This window comes from Heptranchias perlo, chromosome 34, assembly GCF_035084215.1.
Source record: "Heptranchias perlo isolate sHepPer1 chromosome 34, sHepPer1.hap1, whole genome shotgun sequence".
In the NCBI taxonomy this organism is placed as follows: Eukaryota; Metazoa; Chordata; class Chondrichthyes; order Hexanchiformes; family Hexanchidae; genus Heptranchias; species Heptranchias perlo.
This window is the reverse complement of record NC_090358.1, coordinates 11132252-11159989: the sequence shown is the minus strand read 5'-3', so window position 1 is coordinate 11159989 and position 27738 is coordinate 11132252. Positions and strand designations below refer to the sequence as shown.

Sequence of the window (27738 nt, the reverse complement as noted above, 5' to 3'; positions counted from 1 at the left end):
GCCTCTATATCCCACTGGCCAATATTTTGCAGGTGTTTCTTTTCTAATCCAATGTCACAAAGTGGGAACAATTGAACATAAATTCATATTACCGGCAATGGCTCCAATTATTACTTTTAACCAGTGAGTTAGGAAGCCAGTATGAGAGCCCAGCTCTGCGACGCCACAGAAAGACAAATCTGCTGTCAGCTGTTGTTCAGAAAGAAACTCTATTCTTACCCATAGAGCAGTTTGTGAATGGGATACTACTCTTACAGAATGCTTAAGTGTAGATTTACAACAGTTGGATGGGAAACAGAAATTAAATCAACCATGTTGTTAGGGCAAATGTACGGGATACTTTTCATATCATACTCGAGTGAGTTAAAAGAAGCTGACTGTGCATAAAATATCAAAATATACTTTGCCGATAGTATCAAGAAGAGAAACACCCAAGAATAAAAAATACTCACTCTTGCAAACAGAACAGTCATCTGCATGAGAAGGCCCCGTCTCTCGTTCAGACCCAGTTTATTGTACTGATTATTACCACAAGCCAGCAAGCTATCAGTATCTGTTGATTACAAAGCAAAATTCTCAGAATATGCTAATTTTAAAGCTAAAGCTGTTTTTCAATTGAACTTTTGAGCATGAGAAGCATTTATTTGTTGAAAAAAGAACACGAGAATGTTTTCACTCTGACTGAACATTAGCACTTGAACAAGGACTGATAGACAAATACTGATGGTGTGAAAAGCGAGAAAGATAGAGGCTCATTTTTTTTTGTTGTTTGCAATTTCTCCTGACTCATGTGCCACCTGGTGGTTCTGGGGGCCAGTATAAACCTTGCTCCCAGAAGCCTGTTAATGCCATGTTGGAACTAATCGCTTAGTGGTGTGTGAGAGGAACTCAGCTTTTGACTTTCACTGCCTGTGAGTGAAGATCTGGAACTCACTGTGTCAAAAATCACAATGAAAAGAATTGCCTTACCTGTTAATCGGCAATGTGCTGAAGGGTGGAACTTAGGTTTCAAATTGGTCTGGCGTGGGATCAGTGTGGAGAGGAGGTGTGGGATCAGTGTGGAGAGGAGATGTGGGATCAGTGTGGAGAGGAGGTGTGGGATCAGTGTGGAGAGGAGATGTGGGATCAGTGTGGAGAGGAGATGTGGGATCAGTGTGGAGAGGAGATGTGGGATCAGTGTGGAGAGGAGATGTGGGATCAGTGTGGAGAGGAGGTGTGGGATCAGTGTGGAGAGGAGATGTGGGATCAGTGTGGAGAGGAGATGTGGGATCAGTGTGGAGAGGAGATGTGGGATCAGTGTGGAGAGGAGATGTGGGATCAGTGTGGAGAGATGGTGTGGGATCAGTGTGGAGAGGAGATGTGGGATCAGTGTGGAGAGATGGTGTGGGATCAGTGTGGAGAGATGGTGTGGGATCAGTGTGGAGAGGAGATGTGGGATCAGTGTGGAGAGGAGGTGTGGGATCAGTGTGGAGAGGAGATGTGGGATCAGTGTGGAGAGGAGGTGTGGGATCAGTGTGGAGAGGAGATGTGGGATCAGTGTGGAGAGATGGTGTGGGATCAGTGTGGAGAGGTGGTGTGGGATCAGTGTGGAGAGGAGGTGTGGGATCAGTCTGGAGAAATGGTGTGGGATCAGTGTGGAGAGGTGGTGTGGGATCAGTGTGGAGAGGTGGTGTGGGATCAGTGTGGAGAGATGATGTGGGATCAGTGTGGAGAGATGGTGTGGGATCAGTATGGACAGGTGGTGTGGGATCAGTGTGGAGAGGAGGTGTGGGATCAGTGTGGAGAGGAGATGTGGGATCAGTGTGGAGAGGTGGTGTGGGATCAGTATGGACAGGTGGTGTGGGATCAGTGTGGAGAGATGGTGTGGGATCAGTGTGGAGAGGTGGTGTGGGATCAGTGTGGAGAGGTGGTGTGGGATCAGTGTGGAGAGATGATGTGGGATCAGTGTGGAGAGATGGTGTGGGATCAGTCTGGAGAGATGGTGTGGGATCAGTCTGGAGAGATGGTGTGGGATCAGTGTGGAGAGATGGTGTGGGATCAGTCTGGAGAGATGGTGTGGGATCAGTGTGGAGAGATGGTGTGGGATCAGTCTGGAGAGGGGGCGTGGGATCAGTGTGGAGAGGGGGTGGGGGTGTGGGATCAGTCTGGAGAGGTGGTGTGGGATCAGTGTGGAGAGGTGGTGTGGGATCAGTGTGGAGAGATGGTGTGGGATCAGTGTGGAGAGGAGATGTGGGATCAGTGTGGAGAGGTGGTGTGGGCTCAGTGTGGAGAGGTGGTGTGGGATCAGTGTGGAGAGGTGGTGTGGGCTCAGTGTGGAGTGGTGGTGTGGGCTCAGTGTGGAGTGGTGGTGTGGGATCAGTGTGGCGGGGTGGTGTGGGATCAGTGTGGCGGGGTGGTGTGGGATCAGTGTGGCGGGGTGGTGTGGGCTCAGTGTGGCGGGGTGGTGTGGGCTCAGTGTGGCGGGGTGGTGTGGGATCAGTGTGGCGGGGTGGTGTGGGATCAGTGTGGCGGGGTGGTGTGGGATCAGTGTGGCGGGGTGGTGTGGGATCAGTGTGGCGGGGTGGTGTGGGATCAGTGTGGCGGGGTGGTATGGGATCAGTGTGGCGGGGTGGTGTGGGATCAGTGTGGCGGGGTGGTGTGGGATCAGTGTGGCGGGGGTGTGTGGGATCAGTGTGGAGAGGTGGTGTGGGATCAGTGTGGCGGGGGTGTGTGGGATCAGTGTGGAGAGGTGGTGTGGGATCAGTGTGGCGGGGGTGTGTGGGATCAGTGTGGAGAGGTGGTGTGGGATCAGTGTGGAGAGGTGGTGTGGGATCAGTGTGGCGGGGTGGTGTGGGATCAGTGTGGCGGGGGTGTGTGGGATCAGTGTGGAGAGGTGGTGTGGGATCAGTGTGGCGAGGTGGTGTGGGATCAACCCAAATTGAAGATGGCGCAGTCTGAAAATGTGGGACCGGTTCAAAGGCAGGAAAAAACTGAGAAAATCAACACTCTGTAAAGGGCTGATCTTTTAGTTGGTATTTTGATTCTAATATTAACAATTGATTACTGTACAGTCAATGGGAATCAGGGGAAAACTCTCCAGTGGCTGGAGTCATACCTAGCACAAAGGAAGATGGTAGTGGTTGTTGGAGGCCAATCATCTCAGCCCCAGGGCATTGCTGCAGGAGTTCCTCAAGGCAGTGTCCTAGGCCCAACCATCTTCAGCTGCTTCATCAATGACCTTCCCTCCATCATAAGGTCAGAAATAGGGATGTTCACTGATGATTGCACAGTGTTCAGTTCCATTCGCAACCCCTTAAATAAAGAAGCAGTCCGAGCCCGTGTGCAGCAAGACCTGGACAACATCCAGGCTTGGGCTGATAAGTGGCAAGTAACATTCATGCCAGACAAGTTGCAGGCAATGATCATCTCCCCTTGACATTCAACGGCATTACCATCGCCGAATCCCCCACCATCAACATCATGGGGGTCACCATTGACCAGAAACTTAACTGGACCAGCCACATAAATACTGTGGCTACAAGAGCAGGTCAGAGGCTGGGTGTTCTGCAGTGAGTGATTTACCTCCTGACTCTCCAAAGCCTTTCCACCATTTACAAGGCACACATCAGGAGTGTGATGGAATACTCTCCACTTGCCTGGATGAGTGCAGCTCCAACAATACTCAAGAAGCTCGACACCGTCCAGGACAAAGCAGCCCGCTTGATTGGCACCCCATCCACCACCCTAAATATTCACTCCCTTCACCACCGGCGCACAGTGGCTGCAGTGTGTACCATCCACAGGATGCACTGCAGCAACTCGCCAAGGCTTCTTCGACAGCACCTCCCAAACCCGCGACCTCTACCACCTGGAAGGACAAAAGCAGCAGGTACATGGGAACAACACCAACTGCACGTTCCCCTCCAAGTCACACACCATCCCGACTTGGAAATATATCGCCGTTCCTTCATTGTCGCTGGGTCAAAATCCTGGAACTCCCTTCCTAACAGCACTGTGGGAGAACCTTCACCACATGGACTGCAGCGGTTCAAGAAGGCGGCTCGCCACCACCTTCTCAAGGGCAATTAGGGATGGGCAATAAATGCCGGCCTTGCCAGCGTCGCCCACATCCCATGAACGAATAAAAAAAAAGTTTCTGTTATAGCTGAATTAAATGAATTTGAATGTTTATAAGGAGTTAAAGTATAATACATAAATCTAGTCACATATATACCTGTTAAGAACATGGTTCCATCCAAGCCGCACTTTACATCTCTAATAAAGATCTGCTCCTCAAAAGTTACTTCCATTGGCGAGCAGTGATCATCGTCATTTCCAAGCCCCAGTTTGCCGTATTTTCCATTGCCCCACGAAAACACCTAGAATGTGATGAAACAACCACAGCTCATCCTCCATCATTTCAATAAAACAATAGATATTTCTAGAATAAGAAACTTGTTGCACTCAACCCAGTTTGGTTATCCTGGAGCAAGTCAATTAGCTGTGATGTTCAGACTAATCAAATCCAAAAGATTTATGTTGGGATACTGTCAGGGACATGTAAGGTTAGTGGCAATGTTACACCAGATGGTTTCATACTTCAGCTTTACAGAACCTGAACAAGATGTAAATCTGTCTGTTTTTTTATAGAATCACAGGTATTTCAGCATAAAAGGAGGCCATTGAGCATGCTCTACATTGGAGCTCTACTCTAATGTTTTTTTTACCCCATCACTATCAATATTTTTCCCCTTCAAATATTCATCTAATGACTAATTTTCTGATTATGTGCTGGTGATGGACAAGATTCCTGTCACCAGCAAATAGTCAGAAAACTTTCCCTTTAATATCATTTTAATTGCTCGGTCCAATAGCCATCTGCTGCAATGCATTCTATGTTGTAATAAACCTTCATGTGAAAAAACAATCTTCGGCAGTACTAATCCTAAATTTATGCTCCTTGTTAACAATTCACTGACCAGTGGAAGTAATCTTTTCCCTGTTTGTTCCCTCAAGCCCATTTAACCCTTTAGGAGAAAAGTTGAAGGAGGAGAACTGCCAAACAGTGAAGGTTTGATAAAAGTACTATCAATACTTTAAACCTTAGAGCATCACTAGCTGTGTGTCTGTAAATGAGTAGATCCAGTCGTTTAGAATTCAGAGGATAATTTTTGATTCTTTTCACGAAGAATTACTTAAGTAGTGAATATAAAACCTATAACTTTACAAAACATGAAGATGGCAGGTAGGCTTTTTACTGTCCAGGAGAAAATAAATCTGTCCATTATTTTCCAGCACGAGGACACTAACAATTCCAGTGAGCAGAATAAATTGTATCAGCAGAGAATTGAAACTCATCCAGGTGTTTTGATGGCATCAATAATCCCATTTAACGATTATAGCAATCTGGAAATTATGGGCCAAATTTTATGATCTAGTATCCCAATGTGCAAGGGAACACAGATCAGGAATTCAGGAACAGAAGTTAAAATTAATGGATGGGAAATCTTGAGCACTGTGACTGAATTCCCAATTACTTGTAACTCCTGTAAAGACGCATTCCCATTGTAATTCTGATTAGAAAATTGGGCAGAGAACGTGGAAACTGAAATCCCCAAATGCCAAGGCAAGGGAGGTGATTGCTGGACAAAACAACTAGACATTGTGGCCTTAAAGGAACAGGGCAACATTAAACACAGGTGCTTCTTAGTAGCAGAATAATACATGGTGCATTAAATGGCATAATGCTCCTGTCATTATAAAGCAGCCTTTCATCCAACTTACCACGAGCAATGCCACAGGATCTTCACTAGCATTACATAACAGCAAAACATGACAAAAAAAATGCAGTGTCCCTTTTATGAATTTCAGTAAATATTTCATGTGAAGTGGTTTGCAATCACCTGATTGTGCGACTCTTCATCCAATACCACAATGTAACCCTAGCTCTTCCTTGGCTTCCATTCTAGGCATATGTTCCTCATCAAGTTGATGTTACAGACCCTTCTGTCTTGTCAGAATATGCAACATACAGTGCACTGCAAAGATTCTGCCCACCTTTACTGGGGTCATATAACAAGGCAGCACCAGATCAATCCAGACACCTCCACCTTTGCTTCAGTGTTCTCAACATATGCTCAGCAGCTGGCTTTATGGTTTATGTGCCTGGTTCTAATCATACTACACTTCAACTTTTGGGTTTGCACAGGTGTTAGGCAATGAACACCAAACAAATTCAAACAGTATGGCATATGGCAGTTTAAAGTGTTGCTCTATACATAACTTATGATTCCAATTGACACAACTACAGAAATTATTGTAACTTCAAAGTCCTCAGTCTCATTTTCAGATCTCTCTATGGCCTCGTCCCACTCTATCTGGGTAATCTTCTCCAGCCATGCGCCCCAGCCACATCCTCCATTTCTTTCACTCCAAATCACTGCTTGTACTCCGCTATACCATCATAGAAGAATCTTTCGGCTGCACTGGTAAACACAACTACCCCCGATTAAGACCAGCAGAAAAATCCGGCTCATGGAAAGACCAACAGGCAGCCCTTGTCTGTGAAGGTTACCTGTAACTAAAAATAATTATACGGACGTTTCCGAAACACACGCATTTAAAAACAAGTTACTCACCTCGCCATCACCACTGATACACACCACATGGTGCAGGCCGCAGGCAACAGCCTGAACATTTACACTGAGCAGAGCTTCAATCAAACAAGGCCTGGAGGTGCTAAAGTGGTCTCCATGCCCCAGGCAACCTTGGGCTCCATCTCCAGAGGTCATTACAATTCCGTTATCACTGACAAACACACTGAATCCATCTCCACAACAGGCCCTGCAAAGACACGCATTGCAAAGGTTAAGGAGGAAGCCTAAGGGATTTAATGTCATACAGGAGGTATTGGGGTAGAAATCATTGGGCAGTAACGCAAAACAGGCCTGTTATACTCCCCACTCGATACCCAGTTCTATTGACTTCAACGGAGCTGAATATCTGACAGGGTGTCTAACTGGTGGCCAATGTGATACCACCTGTTTTGCGCTACCGGTCAAGACGGATTTCTACCCCAATGCCCCCCTATACTCACTTGTAAATTTGTTATTGGTCATTACTAATTTCTTGGGAGGAGAATTTCAAGGTGTTTGATTCCAGGATAGCCAAGTGGCACGAAGTTAGCAAGTGTTTCAAGCACAATAATCCTCAAATTTTCAACCCCAGTGCTAGGAGTCTGAGCTGTACTGTCATCCACAGAATATGAAACCATAGAGGATTACAGCAAAGAAAGAAGCCATTTGGCCCATTGTGTCTGTGCCAGCTCCTTGCTAGAGCAATCTAAAATCAATCCCCACAAAGTTAACCTGAATTTTTCTCCCTAAACATTGAGGTCTGTTATCTACATGTTACACAATGACAGCAATCTATAAATTTTCTTCCATAAAGTGGAGGGTGCCCATGTCTGTCAGAGTGCTTTCTTTGTTGCAAATTTTGACTTTTCCTCCTTAATGGTGAGCTCTCTAACTGGCCTGATTAATGGCAGTAGGACTGGTGAAAAATGTACAGCACTTTGGAAATAATCACATCTCGTGCAATTTAAAGAAACTCCCATCGTGTATGCAATTATTTCCTCCCTCTATGTCTGCACCTTACAACACCAGGTTATAGTCCAACAGTTTTATTTGAAAATCACAAGCTTTCGGAGGCTTTCTCCTTCGTCAGGTGAGTCAGACGAAGGTGAAAGCCTCCGAAAGCTTATGATTTTCAAATAAAACTGTTGGACCATAACCTGGTGTTGTAAGATTCCTTACATTTGTCCACCCCAGTCCATCACCGGCATCTCCACATCATGTCTGCACCTGGTCAGGGAATGCCGATAGATGGAGTGCTACTACACGTGAAGATGCACGAGGAATGATGGAAGTTGTGGCTCTTGGTGAATATTGGCTACAGTTAAGGAAGGAACATTTGGATTGTTTGTTGAGCATATGCAATCAAATATAATAGTTACTGGGAGCTGTGGTCAGTTGGTGCTTTGAACTGAGAGACACAAGAGGGAGAGTAATGATGACAGACTATTACAGGAGGGAAACAGCAATACAAACATACAAAGCCTGCACACGTTTAAATGGTTTTTTTTGTGCTCACTTACATACCCTGTTCTTCACAAGGAAAGAAAGACTTGTATTTAAATAGCGCCTTTCATGACCTCAGTACGTGCCAAAGTGCCTTACAGCCATTTAAGTAATTTTGAAGTGAAGTCACTGTTGTAATCGACACACTATCCCTTCCTCTCATTCATGCAGTCTCTCCCTTTCTCTTTCTCTCTCCCATGCACACACGTATACATGCACACACAATCCCTCCATCCCTCTCTCTCTCACACACACACACACACACACACACACAGTGCCTTCCTCTCTATCACACATATTTGCTCCTCCTCCACCCTCTCATAAATATAAGTGCAATCTCGCTTCTCTCACTCATGCACTCGTGGACCCACTCCCCCCCAGCAGTATGTAGTTGAATTCAGATTCCCCCAAAGTACAAATTCCATCTGGTGGAAGGTTTTCTTCCCATTCAATGATTCCGCTTCAGTTTTTAATTCTATTTCTCCGCTTTTCGGAATTGAAGCCAGTTGGTGGAATTATAATTCTTTCGCAGCACGGAAGAAGCAGCATATCTGGTGGATAAATACTCTCTGCACAACTGATAATGAAAATGAGAGCAAGTCCCTCTGCAGGGACTAACACCTCATATCACACAATTTGACTCCGTTACCTTCAAAGCAAAAATATGTGTTTATCATCCTGTTTGAGTCTCAGCTTCAATTATGGACATGAATCAAACAAATCTCCAAACAGATATTTGTTAATAAAGATGTTTCTATTTCTGCTTCACTTATTGCTCTTCGGTTGAATCCCTCAATGACGAACAAAAGGTGAATGGGAAAAGCAGAGGTTTCTAAAACTGTTTCAGAAGTGTGAGAATAATCTAAAAGGGAAAATACTGGAGAAGGAATAAATTACCGAACAATACTCATCTGAAACACTGTTTACTTTCACCATGTTGAGTCAAACTGCAGCGTAATACCTAACTATCGGAGACTAAAAGATAAATCTGTCGTATATGTCCTTTCCCTTCACAAGCTGCCTTGGGTCCAGAGCCTCTGAACCTTGTGCTCGTAAACTTTATTACCTGACAATAAACTTTCCTTTGAGCGCTTCCACCAGTTGGGGTCGTGAACGAGACTGCAGGTCACCATGACCGAGCTGGCCTTTCAGATTGTTCCCCCACGTGTACACTGCTCTCTCCGCAGCTACTGCTATCATGTGATTGTCAGTCATAGCGACCTGAAAGGGAGACAGAGTGACAGAGAAACCTGCTCATCGGCCTTGTCAGTTTAGAAACAGGAGGGTGTTAGCCCTTGGCATGCCAGGGCTCTATTTTTATAGCACATTAGTTATTGTGTACTGAAGGTTAATCATAGGCATGTTTCGGGAACAATTAAACAACTGGAATGCAACATTCTCAGTGAGTACAGGAACAGCCATGCAATACTACAGTGTATCAAACCACAACTGAATAGGGCAGCTTTTCCTGCCCCCCACCCCTATCCCTGTGCTGGACATGCACTCAGTGCGCTGGACGTCGCCTGAGTGCGCTGGACACGGCCTGAGTGCACTGGACACATCTTAAGTGCGCTGGACACACCTTAAGTGCACTGGACACGGCCAAAGTGTGCTGAATATATCCTAGGTGCGCTGGACACATCCTAATTATGGGAGCATCAGTATTTCCAGTCCTGGATCATTTACATTGCCTAGAGGTATCACAGTCTTAAGGCCTGGCACTGGTGGAAGGGGCAGGAAATCGGCAGCCAGAAGGTCTCAACTGGACTTCAATATTCTGGGGAGGGATTAAAACTTTAAAAAAAATTCTTACTTACAGTCTTTGGCTGTGCCCCGGGAATCCTGGGACCCTCTGTTCGGTGAGAGTTGGGGAGCAGACCAAAGCGCTGTGGTTTTTCGGTGCCCTTCTCCTGAGGTGCTCAGCCAGCAGCTGCACCAGAAAATGAAGTGGTTGTTTGGAACCGCCCCCCTCCCGCCTCATTTGAATGCCTTCGGTGGGCCTACGTCTACTGCAGACACAGGCTGAGTTCCACCCCCAGCCCCGGAAACCCCAGTCCTCAATAACATAGAAAGAACTTGCCTTTATCTAGTGTCTTTCACAACTAGGACATCCCAGAGCACTTTACACCGAATGGATTACTGTTGGAGTCTAGACACTGTTGTTTTATAGGCAAACACAGCAGCCAATTTGCATTCAGCAAGGTTCCACAAATGAATAAATGACCAATTTGTCTGCTTTGGTGGTGTTGGTTGAGGGAGACAGTACACCAGGAGATCTCCCTGCTCTTCTTCAAATAATAAAGCAAGAACTTGCATTTATATAGCGTCTTTCATGACCTCAGGATGTCCCAAAGTGCTTTACGGCCAATGAAGTACTTTTGAAGTGTAGTCACTGTTGTAATGTAGGAAATGCGGCATCCAATTTGCGCTCAGCAAGGTCCCACAAACAGCAATGTGATAATGACCAGATAATCTGTTTTTTTTTGTGATGTTGGTTGAGGGATAAATATCAGCCAGGACACCGGGGAGAACTCCCCTGCTCTTCTTCCAAATAGTGCCATGGGATCTTTTACGTCCATCCCAGTCCGGCTTTTCTGGCCCTACATGAACATCTGCCTAAACCGGTTTCATGTCTCATCCAAAAGACAACATTTTCAACAATGCAGCATCCCTACCTTACTGCACTGATATGTCAATTTAGATTATGTGCTCAAGTCCTGAAGTGGGGCTTGAACTCATGACTTTGCATATCAACACAGGAAGAGGAAATGGTTTCCCCAATAATCCAGAAAACAAAAAATCCTTCAAAATCTAGCAATGCTCTCTATAGATTCAACCGCCACACCAACCAGACAAACCCAATAGTTCATCAAAATATTTTAATAACGTCAATTTGATTATTTCTGGCTTTAATAGACTGGTGCAGTCTGTTTTAAAAAGGAACTCAAGACATTAGATAAAGGAAACTCTCAAAGGGCACATCATTCATCATAAATTTTACAAAATACAGGAGTTCAGATAAATCTCACATAGATGCCATTTTACAAAGTGCCGCTCATTAAACTCCAAGAGCTGGCTCATTGGATGTTCAGCATGAAAAGAGACTTTGCATTGCACAAGGCAATTGGTGACATTATTATCTACATATTTCAAAGGGATCCCTAGCTTTTGTGAAGCCATCTAATGCACAACCTTTCGAACATAAAATGATTTTAATGGTTTATTGCTCTTTTAATATGACTATTTATCTGGAAGTGGGCAGGATTACTGCTCTGCTCACAAAAGTGAAATAAGATTAAAGCTAATTTCTGATAGACGGCAGCAGCTTTATTGGCAACTCTGTCCAATTCCTCATGCTTGTGTTTTGAAATAACTACTCATATCAAAGGGGCTTTTATAACAAAATATTAATAATCAATATTCCTTTTTGTTCTTCCACCCTTCTTCCCATGATAATTTAGTCTGCCTGCAGCTTCCTGAAGGAACCACCTCATTGTGGAACAGTTACATGGGAACATTCCCAGAATTTCCTGGAACTTTTCGGTGCAACTATGGCACAAGAGCAACAATGCATCTTTTTAGTAGGAGGAAATTCATGTGTAACAGATTTATGCAGGTTTTAGGTCGAAACATCGGCACGTGCGAATTTCCTCGATCGTTTGCGCCACTTCCAAGAAACATCCGCTGTAACCCTTTCCTTTATATGACGGGCAACACCACAAACAAAAAGGAAGGTAAATTCAGAATTTATTAAGATTTTTCCTGTTATAAGAATCCTCACTTTCATAAGCAGATCATTAAAGGTAATGGATAACAGTGTGAATATTACATTCCTGCTCCCGGTTTGAGGATGTGATCTTTGCAAAACTGGAACTAATGTTTTTAACCCTTGACCTTCTGCCATTTGCTTTTCCAAGCCTAAAGCTTTTGTGACTGACATTTTTGTTAGGCAAGGGTGAAAGGTTAACATTAATAAAGTAATATAAACAGCAAAATGGCCATACATTTTCAGTCTCGTAATATCTATAGCCCAGAGGCCAGATCAACTTCCCAAGTGCAACCAAAAAAAAAGTCACATTTGAACCCCAGGACTGTTTCTCACCCTCAATCATTTTATTCAGTCAAACAAAGTCGACTAATTCTGAGCTGCCTCTCACTCTTAGGCCTCAGTTTGTTTGGGGGTGGGCAGTTCACAGCATTGCTCCCTCTCTTTCATTCGGCTCAATTGGATGAAGTTGTCCAGTTCTCAACCCAACTTTTGACAAGGTTGGTCCATCTGTGGCCTTTGTGCCGCTTACTTCCTCCCTTTGGTTGGATGAGGTTGGCCAGTTATCTGCCCGCAGAGAGATTCAACAAAATAAAGACGACATTGCCTGGTTTGTCTCACTTGCTCCTGCTGTCTGATCATAAAAAGCCACTAATGGCACCAATAGATATGTTTATTGATCAGTATTTCCAAGAAAGGTTGTTAGGTTTTTTGTTCTTGGGGTGTGGCAATATTGGTAAGGCCGCTTTTATTGTTGGTTGTTGGCTCTCAAGGGCACCCCCCTGCCTCCCCTCTCCCCCCTTCCCCCTACTCCCTCTTCCCCTCGCCCCTCCCCTAACAAATTGAAAGCTTCCTGGGTCCTTTTTTGAACAGCATCCACTGGCCCCTTTAAGGACCGCTGATGAAACCGCTCAACATCTGGTACAACTGGACGGAAGACGCACAGCGCAGGTTCTGTCCACTAGGAGCTCAAAATTTCAATTGGGGTCCTACTGTAAGACCCCAGTTTGCATATTTAAGCAACCTCCTGCCCCTTTCAGGCAGGCTGCTCGTCCATTTACAGGCACGCCTGAAAACTGCATCAGGTGGGCCTTGGGCAGCAATGAGGTGCCGAAGTGCTCCGTCAATTTTCAGACGAGAAACGGGCGGTTAGCGGTTAAAAACTGCCCTCGAGATTTCCAAAGCTTTCTGGCAAACAATTGTCGTTTTCTCTGCTAAATCAAGGCCTGATAATGCGACATTTTGGTGCACTAATTGTGACTAAATCCCCACCTGTAGGGCAACTGGAAGCTAAATGGATGCTTCAGCATTGTCAGATAGTTGGGAGCAAATTTTGCATTGGGAGCAAGTTTTGCATTTACATTCCTGGTCAGGGAAATGTGGTTGGTGTTGAAAACCTGAACTTTAAAATTGGGGAAAACCAAAGGAACAAAATAATATATATTTTTTTAAGTGAGTCATGTTTCATAGAGAGGCTAATTAAAGCACTGCATTCTTTCACCACCAGTGTATTCTGGGAAGCAAATCACCGTAGCAATTTCCACCACGTCAGGTACTTTGAGATGTGCTTTCATCTCAAGAGTGTTTTGGTTAATCCTCTGTATCTAGAAAATAAGAGGGTATTAAAGTGCCTACTCCGACTGTATACAAACCAGACAATCTCCCAAAAAGAATGGAACCAATTCTTCCCTGCCCTGATCACATATAATTGTTAAAATGGAATAAACTGCATTACTTGACAAAACACCTGTATACAACATAATGGGGCCCAAAAGGAAGGGCACGTTTACTAGATAAAGACATCAAAAGAAATGAAAAAAAGCAAATGGCAACAGATTCAAACTTGGAACACACAAAACACGAGAAGAGCCCAAGAAGGCGACAATAACTCATATCATCCCAAAGACTGTCTCCACCTGTTTTGGGTGGGTTCAAGCTATTTGTCTTTCATTGTGAACTGCTCTTGAAAGATTGTGACCTCATTAAGATGAGGGATATCAGTGCTGGAAAAAGAACATTTGTTTATTTTTGGGCCCAGTGTTAACATCAAGCATTCCAAGGTCAGGTATAAAATGGGTTCGATCCTGGATAACTCCAACTGCAAACATGAACCAATTCCACTTCAGAACAGCTGCCTCTACTGCACACCAGCACTGCTCTTCTATGTCCTTCTCCAGTCATTCTTGTGGCCTCTGTAAGGGCCTGAAATTCTTGTGTATCTTTAGCACATTGGTCAACACGTTTGCACTAAATTCCAACTTGCCAAGGCTTCTTCGACAGCACCTCCCAAACCTGCGACCTCTACCACCTAGAAGGACAAGAGCAGCAGGCACATGGGAACGACACCACCTGCACGTTCCCCTCCAAGTCACACACCACCCCGACTTGGAAATATATCGCCATTCCTTCATCGTCGCTGGGTCAAAATCCTGGAACTCCCTTCCTAACAGCACTGTGGGAGAACCTTCACCACACGGACTGCAGCGGTTCAAGAAGGCGGCTCACCACCTTCTCAAGGGCAATTAGGGATGGGCAATAAATGCTGGCCTCGCCAGCGACGCCCACATCCCATGAACGAATAAAAAAAAAGTGCTATTTAATGAAGCTGTTATACTATTTAAATTTCAGGGTGTTTCAACTCATTGCTTTAAGTCTTCTTCACCTTCTGACTTTGCCCTAATAAAACTGCCTAGTTCACACCACCATTTATAAATCTTCTACTACAGATTAAAATTCCTTGGTAACGGGGTGTGATGAGAAAACTTTATTCCCTGTTGAAAGAGCACGATCACTTCAGAACCTTTCAGGCGGTCCTGAGGTCGTGAAAGGCATTACATATATATATATGCAAGCTCTTTCCTTCTTCCTACTGCTCCTGCCAGAAAGTGGGGATTAATCCCCAGATTAACTGGTAACGCTGCTGGGAAATTAGGTTAAGGGATAGGTCACTAGAGATGCAGCGGCAGACATTTAATGAGATATTTCATAACACTCAGCAAAGATGCATTCCAGTGAGAACCAGAAAGTCTCTAGGGGAAGGACGTACCATCCGTGGCTAACTATGGAAGTTAAAGATAGTATCAAATTGAAAGATAAAGCATACAATTCCGCGAAGATTAGTGGCAGGTCAGAAGATTGGACAGAATATAAAAAACAGCAAAGAATGACTAAAAGAATAATGAGGAGGGAGAAATTAGAGTACGAGAGAAAGCTAGCTAGAAATATAAAAACAGATAGTAAGAGTTTCTACAGGAATTTAAAAAGGAAAAGAGTAAGTAAAGTGAGCGTTGGTCCTCTAGAGAGTGAGTCTGGGGAATTAATAATGGAGAATAAGGAAAAGGTGGATAAATTGAACAGATATTTTGCGTCCGTCTTCACTGTAGAGGATACAAATAACATGCCAGAAATAATTGTGAATCAAGAGGTGAAAGGGAGGGAGGAACTTAAAACATTTACAATCACCAGGGAAAGGGTTCTGAAAAAAAAATTAGAACTAAAAGCTGACAAGTCCCCAGGTCTTGACGGACTTTATCCTAGGGTCTTAAAAGAAGTGGCTGCAGAGATAGTAGATGCATTGGTATTAATTTTCCAAAATTCCATAGATTCTGGAAGGGTCCCATCAGATTGGAAAATAGCAAATGTAATTCCTCTATTCAAGAAAGGAGGGAGACAGAAAGCAGGAAACTACAGGCCAGTTAGCTTAACATTTGTCATAGGCAAAATGCTAGACTCTATTATTAAGGAGGTTATAGCAGGGCACTTAGAAAATCTCAATGCAATCAGGCAGAGTAAACACGGCTTTGTGAAAGGGAAATCATGTTTGGCTAATTCATTAGAGTTCTTTGAGGAAGTAACAAGCAACGTGGATAAAGGGGATCCTGTGGATTTGGTGTACTTGGATTTCCAGAAGGCTTTTCTCAAGGTGCTACATCAAAGGTTAATACACAAAATAAGAGCTTATGGTGTAGGGGGCAACATATTAGCATGGATAAAGGATTGGTTAGCTAACAGGAAACAGAGAGTAGGCATAAATGGGTCATTTTTAGGTTGGCAAGATGTAATGAGTGGAGTGCCACAGAGATCAGTGCTGGGGCCTCAACTATTTACAATCTACATCAATGACTTGAATGAAGGGACCGAATGTATGGTTGCTAAATTTGCTGATGACACAAAGGTAGGTAGGAAAGTAAGTTGTTAAGAGGACATAAGGAGTCTGCAAAGGGATATTGATAGGTTAAGTGATGGGGCAAAAAATTGGCAGAAGGAGTATAATGTGGGAAAATGTGAACATGTCCACTTTGGCAAGAGGAATAGAAAAGCAATATATTATTTAAATGGAGAGAGATTGCAGAACTCTGAGGTACAGAGGGATCTGGGTGTCCTAGTACATGAATCACAAAAAGTTAGTATGCAGGTACAGCAAGTGATTAGGAAGGCAAATGGAATTTTGTCATTTATTGCAAAGGGAATGGAATATAAAAGTAGAGATGTTTTGCTACAGTTGTACAGGGCATTGGTGAGACCACATCTAGAATACTGTGTGCAGTTTTGGTCTCCTTATTTATGAAAGGACATAATTGCTTTGGAGGCGGTTCAGAGAAGGTTCACTCGACTGATTCCTGGGATGAGGGGGTTCTTATGAGGAAAGGTTGGACAAGTTGGGCCTGTATACTCTGGAGTTTAGAAGAATGAGTGGTGATCTTTTTGAAACATGTAAGCTCCTGAGGGGATTAGAAGGGGTAAATGCTGAGAGGATGTTTCCCCTTGTAGGAGAGACTAGAACTAGGGGCCACTGATTAAAAATAACAGGTCTCCCATTTAAGACGGAGATGAGGAGACATTTTTTCTCTCAGAGGGTCGTGAGTCTGTGGAACTCCCTTCCCCAGAGAGCGGTGGACGCAGGGTCACTGAATATTTTTAAGGCTGAGTTAGATAGATTCCTGATTAACAAGGGAGTCAAAGGTTATAGTAGGTAGACGGGAAAGTAGGGTTGAGGTCACAATCAGATCAGCCATGATCTTATCAAATGGCAAAGCAGGCTCGAGGGGCCAAGTGACCTACTCCTGCTCTTAATTCAGATGTTCTTTCTAATGATTTGGCATTATTATGAAGTATTTGATAATCTTCACGCCCTTCTCTGGACCCTTCCTATTGTCATATCTTTTCTATAATTTCTTTGTAGAAATGCTTTACTGTCTTTTGCTGTGCCTGGATCTCAGGGTTCCTCTCTGGTATTGCAGAGGTTTGCAATGTTTCCCCTGTGCTGCTCACATGCCTGTATTGAAGTGCAGTCAGATTCTAAACATAGAATCATAGAGTGGTTACAGCACAGAAGGAGGACATTCGGCCCATTGCGCCCATGCTGGCTCTTTGTAAGTGCTATCCAGTTAGTCCCATTCCCCCGCCCTTTCCCCATAGCCCTGCAAATTTTTTCCCTTCAAGTATTTATCCAATTCGTTTTTGAAAGCCACGACTGAATCTGCTTCCACCGCCCTTGTAGGCAGTACTTGCTTTAATGTGTGGTTTGTTGGGTTCAGCGTGAGGCAGATATGGAGTCACTTTTGTATTCTGATTCCCTATTTTAGTTTTGTAAATCGCATCTAAGAGGGACAGTTGATCCTGATGAAGCACCTCAGAAAATACAAAATTATTTGAACAAAATGTGTAAGTGAGCAGATGAAAGTTAATGCAGACGAATACAAAGTATTGCAAGTGAGAAGGAAAAGTAGGCGAAGCACATACTCCGTGAAAGGGGCTAAGGACGAAATTGGAAGAGATCTACAATTCTTAGTAGACTTGACACTCAACATTGAACCATAGAAAAGATACAGCACAGAAGGGGGCCATTCGGCCCATCGTGTCCGCGCCGGCTCGAAGAACAACCAGGTGCCCATTCTAATCCCACCTGCCAGCACCCGGTCTGTAGCCCTGCAGCTTACAGCACTTTATCTGCAGGTCCAGGTACTTTTTAAAAGAGTTGAGGGTCCTTGCCTCTACCACCAATTCGAGCAACGAATTCCATACATCCACCACCCTCTGGGTAAAAAATTTTTTCCTCATGTCCCCTCTAATCCTTCCACCAATCAGCTTAAATCTATGTCCTCTAGTTCTTGAACTCTCCGCTAGGGAAAACAGGTATTTCCTGTCTACTCGATCTAGGCCCATCATAATTTTGTACACCTCAATCAAGTCTCCCCTCAGCCGCCACTGCTCCAAGGAAAACAACCCCAGTCTATCCAATCTCTCCTCGTAGCTGCAATTTTCAAGCCCTGGCAAAATTTTTGTAAATCTTCTCTGCACTCTCTCCAGAGCAATTACGTCCTTCCTGTAATGTGGTGACCTGAACTGCGCACAATACACCAGCTCTGGCCTTACCAGCCAATGGAGAGCAGCAATCAAAAGTAAACACAATGATGAACTATATAAACAAAACAGTAGAGTACAAGTTAGAGAAATTCAAACTCAAGCTGCACTCAGCTCTGTTCACTGAAATACTGGAGAACTATTCAAGCACTGGAGGCTGTGCAGAGAAGAGCAACGGAGCTTTCCCTAGTATTAGAGGTCTGAGTTAAAGGAAAGACGGGAGAAAATTTTCAGCCTTAAAAGGGGACGACTGAGAGGTGATCTCGTAGCAGAATGTCAAACGGTAAACAATATGGTAAATTCGGAAAATTATTTCAACTAAATTGTGAGAGTAGGACAAGGGCCTAGCAAATTCAAGACTGATATCAGAAAGTTCAATGAGTGATCAATATATGGAATGGACCTCTGGATAGAGTTGTGGAGGCAAAAAGCCTGGGAGTATTTAAGTAACAATTAGAGGACACAGTGGGAGGGATTTTGGAGGGAGCTCAGGAGTTAGGAATTGGTTGGTGCAGTTATGTTTTAAAACTAAATTTCCACTGCAATCTGCACATAGAATTTCATCAAGTTTTTGGTGTATTTTAGTGTCAGCTTGTCTTTTAATTTACCAAGAGTATCTTGTAGTCCCGTGGCTTTGATGGAGTAAGTTTTAATTCAAAATTCTGTTATTCTGGGGTATGTCGCCCAGATTTTGGTTTCAAGCCAGTGCACCACTATTATGTCCAACATGGCTGTGGGGTCTCTGTTTGCCACCATGAACTCTCCTGTATTATTTACAGTTCAATTCCGAGTAATTCTCCTCTGGAGGTTTTCTCTAACTGCTCTGGGTTCAAAGTAATGCAGACACCTTCAGGTAATAAAGCTTCAACAACTCCAAGGGCAAGAGAAAAAAAGTAAAAAATCCTATTTTACATTTAAATTATTAATGAAATTCAGGCTAAGTACACCACCAAAATATTTCAAGAAAGTAATAGACAAAAATAGGTTTATGTCTCCTGTAAAATATTAAGTACAGGCAGTGCAGAATAATATCTGAAACACTGTTATTCCTGGGTCATCACCCCCTCTGCTGGTGAAAGGGGCAAATGACACACTGGCAAAATTCAGATATAGAAGTTACAACATGGAAACAGGCCCTTCGGCCCAACATGTCCATGTCGCCCAGTTTATACCACTAAGCTAGTCCCAATTGCCTGCACTTGGCCCATATCCCTCCATACCCATCTTACCCATGTAACTGTCCAAATGCTTTTTAAAAGACAAAATTGTACCCGCCTCTACTACTGCCTCTGGCAGCTCATTCCAGACACTCACCACCCTTTGAGTGAAAAAATTGCCCCTCTGGACCCTTTTGTATCTCTCCCCTCTCACCTTAAATCTATGCCCCCTCGTTATAGACTCCCCTACCTTTGGGAAAAGATTTTGACTATCGACCTTATCTATGCCCCTCATTAGTTTATAGACTTCGATAAGATCACCCCTTAACCTCCTGCTCTCCAGGGAAAAAAGTCCCAGTCTGTCTAACCTCTCCCTGTAAGTCAAACCATCAAGTCCCGGTAGCATCCTAGTAAATCTTTTCTGCACTCTTTCTAGTTTAATAATATCCTTTCTGTAATAGGGTGACCAGAACTGTACACAGTACTCCAAGTGTGGCCTCACCAATGCCCTGTACAACTTCAACAAGACATCCCAACTCCTGCATTCAATGTTCTGACCAATGAAACCAAGCATGCTGAATGCCTTCTTCACCACCCTATCCACCTGTGACTCCACTTTCAAGGAGCTATGAATCTGTACTCCCAGATCTCTTTGTTCTATAACTCTCCCCAACGCCCTACCATTAACGGAGTATGTCCTGGCCCGATTCGATCTACCAAAATGCATCACCTCACATTTATCTAAATTAAACTCCATCTGCCATTCATCGGCCCACTGGCCCAATTTATCAAGATCCCGTTGCAATCCTAGATAACCTTCTTCACTGTCCACAATGCCACCAATCTTGGTGTCATCTGCAAACTTACTAACCATGCCTCCTAAATTCTCATCCAAATCATTAATATAAATAACAAATAACAGCGGACCCAGCACCGATCCCTGAGGCACACCGCTGGACACAGGCATCCAGTTTGAAAAACAACCCTCCACAACCACCCTCTGTCTTCTGTCGTCAAGCCAATTTTGTATCCAATTGGCTACCTCACCTTGGATCCCATGAGATTTAACCTTATGTAACAACCTACCATGCGGTACCTTGTCAAATGCTTTGCTGAAGTCCATGTAGACCACGTCTACTGCACAGCCCTCATCTATCTTCTTGGTTACCCCTTCAAAAAACTCAATCAAATTCGTGAGACATGATTTTCCTCTCACAAAACCATGCTGACTGTTCCTAATTAGTCCCTGCCTCTCCAAATGCCTGTAGATCCTGTCCCTCAGAATACCCTCTAACAACTTACCCACTACAGATGTCAGGCTCACTGGTCTGTAATTCCCAGGCTTTTCCTTGCCGCCCTTCTTAAACAAAGGCACAACATTTGCTACCCTCCAATCTTCAGGCACCTCACCTGTAGCGGTGGATGATTCAAATATCTCTGCTAGGGGACCCGCAATTTCCTCCCTAACCTCCCATAACGTCCTGGGATACATTTCATCAGGTCCCGGAGATTTATCTACCTTGATGCGCGTTAAGACTTCCAGCACCTCCCTCTCTGTAATATGTACACTCCTCAAGACATCACTATTTATTTCCCCAAGTTCCCTAACATCCATGCCTTTCTCAACCGTAAATACCGATGTGAAATATTCATTCAGGATCTCACCCATCTCTTGTGGTTCCGCACATAGATGACCTTGTTGATCCTTAAGAGGCCCTACTCTCTCCCTAGTTACCCTTTTGCCCTTTATGTATTTGTAGAAGCTCTTTGGATTCACCTTTGCCTGATCTGCCAAAGCAATCTCATATCCCCTTTTTGCCCTCCTGATTTCTCTCTTAACTCTACTCCGGCAATCTCTATACTCTTCAAGGGATCCACTTGATCCCAGCTGCCTATGCATGTCATATGCCTCCTTCTTCTTTTTGACTAGTGCCTCAATCTCCCGAGTCATCCAAGGTTCCCTACTTCTACCAGCCTTGCCCTTCACTTTATAAGGAATGTGCTTACCCTGAACCCTGGTTAACACACTTTTGAAAGCCTCCCACTTACCAGACGTCCCTTTGCCTGCCAACAGACTCTCCCAATCAACTTCTGAAAGTTCCTGTCTAATACCATCAAAATTGGCCTTTCCCCAATTTAGAATTTTAACTTTTGGGCCAGACCTATCCTTCTCCATAGCTATCTTAAAACTAATGGAATTATGATCACTGGTCCCAAAGTGATCCCTCACTAACACTTCTGTCACCTGCCCTTCCTTATTTCCCAAGAGGAGGTCAAGTTTTGCCCCCTCTCTGGTCGGGCCATCCACATACTGAATGAGAAATTCCTCCTGAATACACTCAACAAATTTCTCTCCATCCAAGCCCCTAATGCTATGGCTGTCCCAGTCAATGTTGGGAAAGTTAAAGTCCCCTACTATTAACACCCTATTTTTCTTGCAGCTGTCTGTAATCTCCTTACATATTTGCTCCTCAATCCTGATGTAGAGCTCCTCCTGCTGGTTTAACAGCTGAAGGTGGTGCAGTGGAAACAAGGGAATAACTCTATGTAATGTTTATTTGCCAGCTTGATAGCTCTGTGTTGCCTTAATATTTCAAATCGCTTTGATGTTCTCATATGTTATCTGCATTTACTATTTACTTGCTGTTTAGGTTCAATCATAAATTTGTTAATAAGTTGATTCATTCATAAACTTTTGTTAATTGGGGAGAATAGAAAAGTTGAGTTTATATCTTATAAAATACTTTAGTCCTAACATCTCTCATTGGCACGTGTTGGGCAATATAATTTAATCTAAAAATATTGAATAGTAATGAAGGGATAATCTCATGAAAGTGGAGAGAGGATATTATGGGAATCATGTGATTATATAATATATCGCACTCTCTATAAAAAATTTTCATCTAAAGCACCTGTAACACTTGGAAATGTGACACACACTCCTGATTTTCTCAGTATCATATGCATAAAACCGCAATGGATCATCACTGAACACATAGGGAACCTACCAATGAACCCAATGCAGTCAGTTGTTTCCTGCTAGTTTCTTCTCACCCTGATGACCTGGTTTCTCCCCAAAGGGAGGTACAAGGGATTTAAAAGCTGCTGCCAATCTATAACATTTCCTCAGCAACAGCAAGTAACCTCCAATTGACCTCAGAATTATTTACAATTAGACTCTGTGGTCTTAAAAAAAGACAGGCAGATTAAACACAGCTCTGCCGTAGCTGCAGAATAAAGCATTATGCATTATATGATGTAATGCTCCTGTCATTATAATATAGTGTATCCTCCAATTTACCATGAGCACATGGGAGATCATTTTAAAATAAAATATAAAGAGGATAGCAAGAGTATTAGAGGGTGCAAATAATATAATATGAATGATGGGGGATATTACAAAGCATTTGCAATAATATAATCTAAAAAGAATGAGAGAGCACTGCAGGGTGTGTCTAAAATAATGTGGGATTACATGATTTTGTATGTCTTCCTTGTTCTTTGGACATAGTCTGTCTTCCACGAACCTAAGCAGAAGGCCACTGTCAACTGGAGGAGAATGACCTGGACAGTGCCTCCCCAAAGTTTTATATTCTCTAATGCTACGTGGTAGTTATATGATTTTATCCAACTGCAGAAAAGTTCCACCTACTAACCAGTCCTCTGTTTTGTTTTACAGGAACACGCAATGTGAGACACCCATGTGACTGAGCACTTTCTACATGTTGATCTTATAAGAACATACACATTTTTAGAAACAAGAAAACACCATTTGACTCTTTCTCAGAGATCAACCCCCGCGTAGCTTCTCGCCACATCCCTCAATCCATTCTCTATCCAGAAATGCCTATTTGAACCCATTTATAGTGTTTGCTACCCTAACAACTGTAGGCAGTGTATGGTATAATAGGTTAACAGCTTGGCATAGGTCAAGGTCATGATGGGATAGTTAGTATCGAGGGTTACAGTGAAGGAGGAAGCGTGGAATCTGCAGACGTACATTGGGCGTGATTCATCAGAAGGCTTAGAAAATCTGGTGTGAAATCAGGGAAAATAGCTTAACAATATAGAAGTCAGCACTAATATCTGCATGTTATAAATGTATTCTGTGTGTGATAGAGACTAACACATGGTTTAAATTAGGTCAATAGCATTCTGCATGCCAAAGTTAAGCAAGCAGGAGAGGTCAGTTTAATGTAATTTAGGTTTCATCAAAGGATCTGTGTAAAGAATTATGGCCTACTTTAGAGACAACATGTCTAGGTTTAGATTGCTCCTGGAAAAGTGTGAATGTTTACAATCATGCAAGGTTATCTTATCTTCTTTTGATAAAATGATGTGGAGATGCCGGTGATGGACTGGGGTTGACAATTGTAAACAATTTTACAACACCAAGTTATAGTCCAGCAATTTTATTTTAAATTCACAAGCTTTCGGAGGCTTCCCCCTTCCTCAGGTAAACATTCCCCCTTCCTCAGCTAAACACTTACCTGAGGAAGGGGGAAGCCTCCGAAAGCTTGTGAATTTAAAATAAAATTGCTGGACTATAACTTGGTGTTGTAAAATTGTTTACAATCTTTTGATAAAAAACAAGGCTCTTTACATTCTAGCGAAAATGAAGTTTATGTGGTGCAACATTGCCATCTACTGTTGCAGTAGCATATGACACACAAGGACCACATGACAATAATATCAGAATTGATAGGTTCAGGGCAAGTCATCTGACATTGCCTAGACACAGTTTCTTGAGATATATAAATATGGACTAATCTCAGTAGTTCTTTGGTATTCAGTGCTGAGAAATCACCCAGACAGGAGCAGTTTGGACTCCCAATGGTTATCCTCCTTGTGAGTATATCGACGTATAGATTCATGGATAGTCGGTAACAGCACAACCAATGATGTTTGAAGTGCCACCATGACTCAGTTGGTACTTCCATCACCACAATGTAAGAAGATTGTGGCTCTGATATGATACTCCAGCACAATACTAGAGGGCTATTAAATTAACAAGGGAACCTTCCCTTGAATTAAATTTAAACTGAGGCCCTGTCTGCTGTTCTGCTGCTCAGGTGGACATTAAAGATCTCTTTGGCACTCTTCTAAGAGGTTGTCAGTGTCCGAGTCGCACATCATCCAACAGCACCAAAAAACAAATTAAATGGTCATTCATCTCAAGGCATGTTTGTGGCAGGTAGCTGTGTGCAAAATGGCTGCTACATTTGTCTACGTAACAACAGTCACTAGGCTTCGAAATCATTTATTGTCTGAACTGCTTTCAGATGTTTCAATGTGATAAGGCGCTATATAAATTCAAGTATTACTATTCATTATTAAACTTATCAGGGATTTGACCAGGAGGTGTTGAGGCCGAATGCCCGAAATATTTCCTCATTCTCCTCTCCCCTTTTTGAATCAGAAAACTTGAAGTTGTTACCAGAGTCAGCTGATTCCATACCACTAATTATACGAGCCAAAGCACAATGTGGGGCAGCTAATCAACACTGACAATGAAGACTTAATCAATATCAACTGGTGTTCTTTGCAATTTATTGAGCGTTTTGTTTAATTTATCCTCACAGACCTGCATTTTTATGACATAAGTATGTCACATTAAAAATTGAAAAGCTTTCCTGATTGCAGGTTCCTAAACATGCTGTGCCTGATGTGCATGAATGATGGTTAAATGAGTTGAAACATAAACTTTCATAATTAAAGATGAAATATATGGGGGTAAATTTTAACAGAGCTGGGAAGGGAGCCAGGGGGAAGATTTCCAGGTGTGAAACCTGGAAGGTAAGTGGGCGGGTCACGATCGTGACCTTAATGAAGCCCATCAATGGCTGTCGGGTAGGAAGGCCTGTTGCAGCAAGCCGCAGCCGGGGAACAGAGGGAGGGCGGGATCATAGGCCGGGGAGATGATCGGGCGGTGGGGGGTGGGGTACAGAGGAACATCGAGGTATCATCGGTGGGAGGTGTCGGCCAATTGCGGGGGTCCTGTTGGCCAGGTAAGCTTGTTGGGCCTGGATGAAACATTCCTGCTCCTCTGGGCCCACAAGCAGTGCAACAAAGGCACTCACCTCATGGATCCGGCCCTTCCCGCCTGCTTTCATCTGACGTGAAAGGGAACCGATGGGAAACCCAAACAGGTAAGGTTAAATTCATTTTATTATTCCAATACACAAAATGTACCTCAATGAGATACATTGCCCTTTTAAGTATCAGCCCGCTGGATTTAAGTGGGGGTGGGACTTCCTGGTGTCTGCTCTTCACATGCAGATAAACCTGCCTGGGTTAAACCAAGAGGTTGGTGTGTTGGAGCCGAATGCTGTCCCGCTCTGAAAATTGAGTATTTTTACTCCCCACCCGCCCCCAACCCACCTGTTCTTGGGGGTTAAAATTTACCCCATGGTGTGGGTTTGACACTTTCCTTGGGCCCCGATTGTTTACGCTGATTTATGCCCATTTAAAGCTCGGGCATATTCTAGTGAGATCAGGAGGATACTTGAGCATAACTTGACATCAGCAAAATGGGTGTACTTTCAGATCTAACTTCTGGGTTGCTCCCACGGAGGAAACTCCAAGCCCTTATTCCAAAGCTTTCTGTAGGTTGAGTCAAAACAGGTACGTGTAAGGTTAAATGCTTAATGGCTCCTAAGATTGAGACAAACCCTTCCATGCATTCACAGTGGGGATGAAATGTACTAAACTCCTAGTCCTAGGTTTTCCATGACTCCTTGGTTCAGGTGGATTCAGTGAGATGGGACTTCTAGTCCCCCAGAGATGCCCCACTGACTCTGGGGTCATCTGCATTGAGGAAAGTGGACTCTCTGCCTCCGCTCCAAGTCGCCAGGCCTCCGACTGCCCAGATCCACCGAAAACTCAGCAAAATGCTTAAGCCCTCAAGTCTAATGCTAAATAAAGTTTTTTTTTACAATTTTTTAATAAAATCATTAAGAATGTTTCTATTGCACCTACCTGTCTAATTTTAATCTTTGCAGGCAATCCTTCAATGGGACAAAGTTCCAGATCAGACATGCGAAAGTAATAAAGAGCAGTGTGCCCGTTTCTCTTGCGACTCAGGTTGCTTTGAAGACACGACCCCGGTCCTTCCTCATAGACTGGAGTTTCTTCATATTTTGCCATCACTTCAGGGAGACGAATGTACAACAGCTCGTGAGCAGAAGGCCGATACCTACTCCGAGTGAAAGACACGAACTTAGTCTTGGTGGAGATTCCCCCACACTAACCCTGGAAGACAGCGAGACAGAAAGAGAGAGAAAAAGAGATAGAATACCACATGTCGGGGCGATAATAAAAAGGAAACAATAATAGAAAGGTAAATTCAGCAATCCTTGAAGGAAGTGCAGGTCAGAGATAAAACAGTAACACTGCAGAGCCAATTCTCTGTCCTGTGCTCCCTTCAAGTGAGGCTGTATGTTGGGTTGCTGAATTTACCCTAGAGAAAGAGCACAAGAAAGATATCACAGGCAATAGAGAGGGACAAACTAAGCTGAGACAAACTGATTTTTCTTACAGCAATTGCAGTGACTACAATCATCAAGTAGGCTGACCAACAACCAACCAATGATATTAGTTCCCTATACACAAACAGAGATGAAGACATTAACCACTTCTGCCAAAAAGTCTCTATGAAAAGATCTTTCAGTGAGGTATTTTGATAACTGGGTAAACACCCTGAAGCATGCTGCGCTGGGGTTTAATAAGACCATAAGGCCATAAGAGATAGGAGCAGGAGTAGGCCATTCGGCCCCTCGAGCCTGCTCCGCCATTCAATGAGATCATTCCTGATCTGATTTTTACCTCAACTCCACTTTCCCGCCTTTTCCCCATATCCTTTGACTCCCTTGCTGATCAAAAATTTGTCTAACTCAGCCTTGAATGTATTCAATGACTTAGCCTCCACAGTTTTTTGGGGTAAAGAATTCCAAAGATTCATGACCCCCTGGGAGAAGACCCCTTATTCTGAGACTATGCCCCCTAGTTTTAGATTCCCCCATAAGGGGTAACATCCTCTCAGCATCTACCCTATCGAGTCCCCTCAGAATCTTGTATGTTTCAATAAGATCTCCTCTCATTCTTCTAAACTCCAATGAGTATAGACCCAACCTGTTCAATCTTTCCTCATAAGACAACCCTTCCATATCCGGAATCAACCTAGTGAACCTTCTCTGAACTGCCTCCAATGCAAGTATGTCCTTCTTTAAATAAGGGCACCAGAACTGTACGCAGTACTCCAGGTGTGGTCTCACCAGCACCCTGTACAGTTGTAGCATGACTTCCCTGCTTTTATACTCCACCCCCCTAGAAATAA

General features: G+C 43.6%; 1 protein-coding gene across 3 annotated transcripts in view; it reads right to left on the bottom strand.

The window, feature by feature from the left end:
- LOC137301783 (uncharacterized) overlaps positions 1 to 27738 on the bottom strand; it is a 73444-nt gene that overhangs the window by 30707 nt on the left and 14999 nt on the right. For all 3 annotated transcript variants that reach the window (XM_067971415.1, XM_067971413.1, XM_067971414.1), the window contains exons 10-14: positions 26382 to 26598; positions 9184 to 9338; positions 6618 to 6822; positions 4214 to 4358; positions 453 to 553 (exon numbers count right to left, since the gene is read on the bottom strand). In XM_067971415.1, coding sequence (XP_067827516.1) covers positions 453 to 553; positions 4214 to 4358; positions 6618 to 6822; positions 9184 to 9338; positions 26382 to 26598 — 823 coding nt within the window. The remainder of the gene's footprint in view (positions 1 to 452; positions 554 to 4213; positions 4359 to 6617; positions 6823 to 9183; positions 9339 to 26381; positions 26599 to 27738) is intronic.